At 33.4% G+C, this 9,182-nt stretch overlaps 1 protein-coding gene across 1 annotated transcript; it reads left to right on the top strand.

The window, feature by feature from the left end:
* Nucleotides 1-5,926: 5,926 nt before the first annotated feature.
* LOC108118077 (chitooligosaccharidolytic beta-N-acetylglucosaminidase) lies at nt 5,927-9,182 on the top strand. Its single transcript, XM_017230620.2, has 3 exons — nt 5,927-6,306; nt 7,282-8,819; nt 8,883-9,182. Exons 1-3 carry the CDS (start codon nt 6,170-6,172, stop codon nt 9,062-9,064), a joined length of 1,857 nt encoding a protein of 618 aa, XP_017086109.1. The 5' UTR covers nt 5,927-6,169; the 3' UTR covers nt 9,065-9,182.

The raw sequence follows: 9,182 nt of genomic DNA, 5'->3' as shown, positions 1-9,182 counted from the left end.
TTTACATTTTGACTTTACATTTTCCTTTTTCATTTGCATATTCCATATTCATATATAATTCCATATCCTTTTGCGTGTTGATGTGATCATAAATACTTACCAATGATCGCTTTTGTATTTATATATAATTTATATATTTGTATATGAAATAATAAGAAAGGCTATAGTCGACTATTAGTTACTATGCTAGCCCTGCATTCCGGTTTCCTATTTTCTATATTTACTTCCCCAGACGAACGGACGGACAAACGGACAGACAAATAGCCGTGCAGACGAATAGTCATACAGAAGAGTAGTTGGAATGACCACTAGTTGGACAGACGGACAGAAAACAGACAAATAGCCGGACAGACGAATAATCGGACAGGCAGACATACAGCGAAACATTTGGACGGACAGAGGTACATGGCTAAATAGACCCGACTGTAGATTCTGATTTATACCCTACTCAATAACTTAGATCAATATATGATATAATTATAAATATGTGATATAAAAATAAATGTGGTATAATAATAAATATGTGGTATAATAATAAGTAAGTGATATAGTAATATATAATATATAAATAAATAAAGTATAATAAATATCAATGAAAAAATATAAAAAATTGCCACCTACCTTATTTTCCATAATTTTGAAGATCGGATTTTCGTTTTTAATTTCCATATTAATTTTTCATATTTGTTTATATATTTTCACTTTACACTTTCACTGAAAAGAAATGTAAAAAAAAGCATTAGAAAAAGATACATAAATTCATATCGTACATATACATAATATATATATATATATCATGTATAATGCAATGCAACTTACCTTTATTTTCTTTAATTTGATGTTGGGGGTTAATTATTGAGATATATCAAATACTTTTCCGGGAGGACCATTTCACTTCCTGAAAAAGAAGAATATAAAAATGAAGCGTTAGAAACTATATATATAATCAAAATAATTCAAATGGCAATATAAAACGTGTAGGTTTCTAAACCACATACCTTTATTTACCATTTCCCTTATCGTCAAAAGTTGGTATTGGGATTGGTTGATTATTGAGCATTGTATTTCCATTTTATCGTATTTTGGCTTTACATTTTCCTTTTTCATTTGCATACTCCATTTTCATATATAATTCCATATCCTTTTGCGTGTTGATGTGATCATAAATACTTACCAATGATCGCTTTTGTATTTATATATATATATTTGTATATAAAGTAATGAAAGGATATAGTCGACTATTAGTTACTATGTTAGCCCTGCATTCCTGATCGCTAATCTCTATGTTTACTTTGCCAAACGAACGGACGGACATACGGACAGACGAATAGTCGGACAGACGAATAGTCGAACAGACAGATAGTCGGACAGAAGAGTAGTTGGACAAACGGACAAATGGATAGACATACAGAGAGACAGTCGGACGGACAGAGGAACATGGCTATATAGACCCTAGTATATATTCTGATCTATACCCTAGTCAATAACTTAGATCAACGAAAATGGGAAATATATGTATATAAGGTATAATAAAAAAATATAAGATAAAATAAAAAAAAAATAAATATAATTAAAAACATATGGTATAATAATAAATATATAAAATAATAATAAATATAGGGTAAAATAAAAAATATAAAATATAATAATAAATATAGGGTAAAATAAAAAATATATGGTATGATAATATATATAAATAAATAAATGTCAATGAAAAAATATAAAAAATTGCCACCTACCTTACTTTCCATAATTTTGAAGATCGGATTTTCGTTTTCAATTTCCATATTAATTTTTTTTTCGTTCATTTCATATTTGTTTAAATAATTTCACTTTACACTTTCACTGAAAAGAAATATAAGATAAGCATTAGAAAAAGATACTTAAACTCATATTCATACATATACATATTATATATAATGTATAATGCAAATAACTTACCTTTATTTTCTTTAATTTGATGTTGGGGGTTAATTATTGAGATATATCAAATATATTTCCACTTGTTTAACTTCTTCCTGAAAAAAAATAATATAAAAATGAAGCGTTAGAAAAATATATTATATTATATAATTGAAATAATTCAAATGACAATATAAAAACGTGTGGGTTTCTGGATCACGTACCTTTATTTACCATTTCCCTAATCGTCAAAAGTTGGTATTGGGATTGGTTGATTATTGAGCATCGTATTTCCATTTTACATTTTGGCTTTACATTTTCCTTTTTCAATTGCATATTCCATTTTCATATATAATTCCATATCCTTTTGCGTGTTGATGTGATCATAAATACTTACCAATGATCGCTTTTGTATTTATATATAATTTATATATTTGTATATGAAATAATAAGAAAGGCTATAGTCGACTATTAGTTACTATGCTAACCCTGCATTCCGGTTTCCTACTTTATATATTTACTTCGCCAAACGAACGGACGGACATACGGACAGAAGAGCAGTCGTGCAGACAAATAGACGGACAGAAGAGTAGTTGGAAGGACCACTAGTTGGACAGACGGAAAGAAAACAGACAAATAGTCGGACAGACAAAAAGATGGATAGACATACATACAGAGAGACAGTCGGACGGACAGAGTTACATGGCTTTATAGACCCGAGTATATATTTTGATCTATAACCTAGTCAATAACTTAGATCAACGAAAAGGGGAAATATATGTATATAAGGTATAATAAAATATATAAAATAAAATAAAAGAATTAATAAATATAATAAGATACATAATGTATAATAAAAAATATAAAATATAATAATAAATATAGGGTAAAATAAAAAATATATGGTATGATAATAAATATAAATAAATAAATGTCAATGAAAAAATATAAAAAATTTCCACCTACCTTACTTTCCATAATTTTGAAGATCGGATTTTCGTTTTCAATTTCCATATTAATTTTTCTTTCGTTCATTTCATATTTGTTTAAATAATTTCACTTTACACTTTCACTGAAAAAAAAAATGTAAAAAAGACATAAGAAAAAGATACATAAATTCATATCATACATATACATAATATATATATATATAATGTATAATGAAAAGTAACTTACCTTTATTTTCTTTAATTTGAAGTTGGGGGTTAATTTTTGAAATATATCAAAAATATTTCCACTTGTCCGGAAGGACCATTTAACTTCTTCCTGAAAAAAAAGAATATAAAAATATAGCGTTAGAAAAATATATTATATAATTCAAATGACAATATAAAAACCTGTAGGTTGTTTCTGGACCACGTACCTTTATTTACCATTTCCCTAATCGTCAAAAGTTGGTATTGGGATTGGTTGATTATTGAGCATCGTATTTCCATTTTACATTTTGACTTTACATTTTCCTTTTTCATTTGCATATTCCATTCTCATATCAAATTCCATATCCTTTTGCGTGTTGATGTGATCATAAATACTTACCAAATGATCGCTTTTGTATTTATATATAATTTATATATTTGTATATGAAATAATAAGAAATAATATATTCGACTATTAGTTACTACTAACTAGTAGTAGTTACTTTAGCCCTGCATTCCGGTTTCCTATTTTCTATGTTTACTTTGCCAGACGAACGGACGGACAAACGGACAGACGAATAGTCGGACAGGAGGATAGTCGGACAGTAGAACAGACGAATAGTTGGACAGACGGATAGACAGACAGAGAGACAGTCAGACTAAATAGAACCGACTATAGATTCTGACTTATGCCCTACTCAATAACTTAGATCAATATACGGTATAATAATAAATATGTGATATAATAATAAATATGTGATATAATAATAAATATGTGATATAATAATAAATATGTGATATAATAATAAATATGTGATAAAATAATATATATAAATAAATAAATATCAATGAAAAAATATAAAAAATTGCCACCTACCTTACTTTCCATAATTTTGAAGGTTTGGGATTGTTTTCCGTTTTAAATTTATATATTTTTCGTATATTTCCCATATGCAAATATATATTCACTTTACACTTTCACTACTGAAAGAAAATATAAAAATTAAGCATTAGAAAAATATACATATATTATTATTATTTAATGGAACTTACCTTTATTTCATTTAATTTGAAGATGAGGGTTAATTATTGAAATATATCAAATATATTTCCACTTGTTCGTTGAGGAACATTTCACGTCTTCCTGAAAATATAAAAATGAAATAAATGATTAGTAGAAAATGTAAGTCCAAGGCCAAGTCCTGCGATCAGCAAATAATAATAATAATAACAATAATAAATAATATTATTACGTTCAAGAAAACTACAGTAGTTCTTTAATTTTATTAATTAAATATATATTAAAATTAATTAAATTAAATTTCCCATTTTCCTTATCGTCACAGATTCCTTTCGGGATTGGTTGATTATTAAGCTTCGCATTTCCATTTCTGCTTCGCATTTTCCTTTTTCCATTTTAATTTTCCATTTCCATATTCGTTTGCGTGATATGATGATATGTCAGTTGTCGGACAGGCGGACGAACTGACAGACAGGAGACTGATCCTGATCTTGATCAAGAATATATATAGTACCTTATAGGGCTAGAAACTCTTCGGGCTATTACAAACTTTTCATTTAATACATTATACCATTTTAATCTTAGAGTGACGGATATGAAAACACATGCGAAAACAAGCCAAACTGAGAAACAAAGAAGATAAAACAAAAAGTACCAATTTTATTTTGTATCTTTAGGGGATTTTGTTTTGTAATCATTTGAAAAATACTTATTTGTTTAAATATTTTCTGATATACCATATATTGCGCATACGTTTTGACAACCTTTTAATTTACAATATAACTTTATCATTCTTAACAGAGAATTTCTGATTTTCCGTACTTGAAAATAGCAAACGTGGTAAATATACGTGTTAAACGAATAAACGAAAACGGATAAGACCAATACTTGATTAATGAAAGTTGTTTATCAACAAATAGGTCATAAGATGGGAAACAACTCTTTCAGAGTTCCTTTGTTAATCACTTTGATAAGTTTTTATAATTATCTTTTTTCCAGTAGCAAATATATAGATAGATATAGTCATGCTTTACCGTATCAATAAACAGATTTCCTGTTGCCCTTAAAAAGACCTGCACAACATTTTTAATTACAGTGCCCGTCTTCTTCTTATATATCAATATTTTTTAATCTTAAAATATATTAAATATAAATTTGTAGTGAACTTTCGTATTTTGTTTAAATTTATTTCACTTTTTCCATGTTCTGCTTGCTGGCACTTTTTCAAGCCCCCGATGTTTGTTGTTGTTGCGGTTCTTGCACCGTACATATACATATGTATGTACATAGATATTTACATATATTTTCCATTTTATCACTCACCCCACCACTTCCGTATGTGGGCCACACTCCAGGGGGTGGGGTTTAAAGCCAAAGAGTGGGGGGATATGCTGATTTCAGAGCTCTACACGTGCAAAAAAGTTGCATGGTAGATTTCTGTGATATTCCAAAAATATTCTGTGATACTTCAAGTCAAGATTAATATCTAATTTTTGGCAGTTTCATATAGTTATTAGTTTACTTAATAAAAGCTAAATGATAATAAGGATCCCATTTTTAAAATAAATCAACAAATGTCAACGATATTTTTAGTTTAACTATTTTCTCTATTTTTAATTTCAAAAACTGAAATTATTATTAGTTTTTATATATAAATCGTTTTCAAAGGATATTTGAAGTAAAAATAATAATAGGTTAATACATCCAAATCTATCCACAAATATATGTTTTTTCAAGTTTATCAACAAAGGTCCTGTTTTTCTCTGTGTATTGCTCTTTTATATCCAATCTCTCTCGCCGCTTATTCTCGCACTCTCTCTCTTCAATTGGCGATAAGCTGGGCTTGTTGCTGGTGCCTCTGCCGCTGCTGCGCTGCAAGTGAAAATTTCGCCGGATTTATTTTATTCGTACTTCCCCGCGTCGCTTTTTCGATTTCAGTTTCTCAGTTTTGTTGTGCTCGGCAAGCGGAGCGGGTGGTGTGGGCAGTATATACAAAAAACAGAAGAAAAGATAAAAACAAAAATAAATAAAACACAAAATACCGAATACCAAATACCAAAAAATTTATAAAAGCGGGCAGCGCAGGCGAGGAAGCCGTTAGAAAGGAACGATGCGGTTCAGCGACTACAACCGTTATCAGTGCTTTTGCTCCGCATTAGCTTCGCTTCTGCTTTGCTTCGCTGTCGGCGCAGCGCTAACGCGGGCAGATGACGCCGGCAGCGATGTCGACAGTGGCAGTTCCAGCAGGTTTGTGCCTTCGTTAGAAAGGAAATATCAGCAACAAGTGAAATTTTTTCTTACAATTTTTTTTTCAAAACTCCAAATGCAAAATATAAAAACAAATTACTGTGTCGAATAGCATTAACATTTAAAAAAATATTTGTCACCGAACAGAAAGGATATCCCCAAAAGAAACATATGACCTTGTAATAGTTCTAAAAAATTAACTTAGTTTAACAATACAAACGCATCCCACAAACTGTGCCAAGTGGGATTAAAAAGTTAATCTGCAGTTAAACCAATCAGGTTTGCGTCTCTGCTAGACAGGAAATCGCTACAGCAACAAGTGAAAACAGACTTCAAATTTATAAGTTAAAGGAAAAAACAAAAGTTAAAAATGCAACTGTGTCAAATGGCAATTAAAATGTTAATTTATTTTCGTTCCAAGCGAATTTCATTAAAAAAGAGTGCAAGTTCTTGTAAAAGTAAAAAGAAACTATTGAGTTTCTACACGCGAATACCTTTCATTTAAAAACTTGTCTCAGTTTATCTAAAATTTATTAAACTAAGTGGTTGGTTTTTATTTATTTATTTTTTTAAGTGAAAAACATTAAAAAAAAGTATCAATGATTAACAGAAATTTAATTTCCTATTATTTCATTCTAAATTATTTTTCATTGATAAAACCAATTAAACTGATTTAATATAAAGTGAACGAAATTGATTTATTAGCAAGGCTAATCTTATCTTTTTCAATGGAATCAAGGCTATAATTACTTTTCTTGTTAACCTTATCACCTCAAAAGGGACCATAACACTAGTTAATAGAACCAAAAACTTTATCTTAACTAAGTTATTACTAATCGTTTGAACTGTAAAATTTTCCATCATTCTTTCTGTATTAGAACAGAAGTATTTGAAATCTAGGGATTTTATGTTATCTGTTTAAGGAAATTTTAAGTTTTTAATTTTACCAATTTGATTCCTATCTCTGTTTCCCAGAAAATGGCTATGTAGTCGAACGGACATCTGCACCTCGGAGGCGGAGAAGGTGGTCGGACTGCAGTATGCACCGGAGGTATTTGAGAGCCAACGGGATTGTCGGTTGTCCTGTGGAAAGTACGGAGCCATCTGGCCCATGCCCACGGGCAGGGAGTGCACCATTTCACACGGTCGAGTGCGATTCGATCCGTGGAAAGTGCGTTTCCATGTGGTGGCACCTGGCGAGGCAGCCACCCAGTTCCTCAGAGAAACAAACCGCCTATTCGTTTCGAATTTACTTAAGGAATGTACACGAAATTGCACACTGGAGAATAGCAAACAAATCCTGGTCAGATCGACGGTGGCTCACGAAAGTCTCGTCCTCGACTGGCCAACTGATGAGAGTTACGCTTTGGTAGTGCGAACCACGGATACGGCCACTTTTGTGGACATTCAGGCTGTTACAGTTTATGGAGCACGACATGCCTTCGAGACCCTTAGCAATTTGGTCACAGGCAGCCTATCAAACGGTCTGCTAATGGTTAATACTGCCAATATCACCGATCGTCCTGCATTTCCACATCGTGGAGTTCTTTTAGATACGGCTAGGAATTTTGTGCCCCTTAAGTTTATCAGGAGCACCTTGGATGCCATGGCGACTAGTAAGATGAATGTGCTTCATTGGCATGTTGTGGACACACACAGTTTTCCGCTTGAAATCACTAGAGTGCCGGAGATGCAACGCTACGGAGCATACTCCTCATCCCAGACGTACTCGCGTCAGGATGCCCTGAATCTAGTGAAGTATGCACGTCTGCGAGGCATTCGTATCCTAATCGAGATCGATGGACCCTCGCATGCGGGCAATGGCTGGCAATGGGGTCCATCTGCTGGTCTTGGAAATATGTCCGTGTGTTTGAATCAATCACCCTGGAGAAGATTCTGTGTGCAGCCCCCATGTGGTCAGCTGAATCCCCTAAATGATCACATGTACGCCGTGCTAAAAGAGATTTTCGAGGATGTTGCGGAGGTGGGAGCGCCAGAGGAAACCCTACACATGGGCGGAGATGAGGTCTTTCTGCCCTGTTGGAATAACACCGATGAGATCCGGGAGGGCATGCAGGCACGTGGCTATGATCTCAGCGAGCAGAGTTTCCTCCGTCTGTGGTCGCAATTTCATCAGCGAAACCTCAATGCCTGGGATGAGATCAACGAACGCATGTATCCGGGCATCAAGGAGCCCAAGTCGGTGATCATCTGGTCCAGCCATCTCACCAATCCCAGGTATATCGAGACATATTTGCCAAAGGAACGGTTCATTATCCAAACATGGGTGGAATCGCAAGACGTTCTCAATCGAGAGCTACTGCAGCGGGGCTACCGCTTAATTGTGTCCACGAAGAATGCCTGGTATCTTGACCATGGATTCTGGGGCAGCACTTCGTACTACAACTGGCGAACTGTGTATTCCAGTGGCATGCCCGTTGGACGCAGTAAGGATCAGGTTCTTGGAGGCGAGGTGTGCATGTGGAGCGAGTATGTGGATCAGAACTCACTAGGTAAGTAAACACTAGGAATGAACCAAAAAACAAACCCCTTAAACAACATCTAACACGTTTCAGAGTCTCGCATTTGGCCACGAGCTGGAGCAGCAGCAGAGCGTCTGTGGTCAAATCCCAAATCCTCAGCCATGCTGGCTCAGAGAAGGTTCTATCGCTATCGAGAGCGACTACTGGCCCGAGGAATCCATGCGGATGCCGTGACTCCGCACTGGTGCGTCCTACACGAAGGGCAGTGCCTATGAAAACTGGTAGCTTCAAACTTAGTTTTAGCTCCCAGCACGACAGCACTGTGTACATACCTTTCAGTCTATGTTATTCTATTCATCAGTTATTGCCCATAAAAATTTGTTTTTAATCCAA

The sequence above is a fragment of the Drosophila eugracilis genome, unplaced genomic scaffold (assembly GCF_018153835.1).
Source record: "Drosophila eugracilis isolate 14026-0451.02 unplaced genomic scaffold, ASM1815383v1 contig_498, whole genome shotgun sequence".
Lineage (NCBI taxonomy): Eukaryota > Metazoa > Arthropoda > Insecta > Diptera > Drosophilidae > Drosophila > Drosophila eugracilis.
The sequence above is the reverse complement of the archived record's forward strand: the minus strand, read 5'-3'. Positions and strand labels throughout refer to the sequence as shown.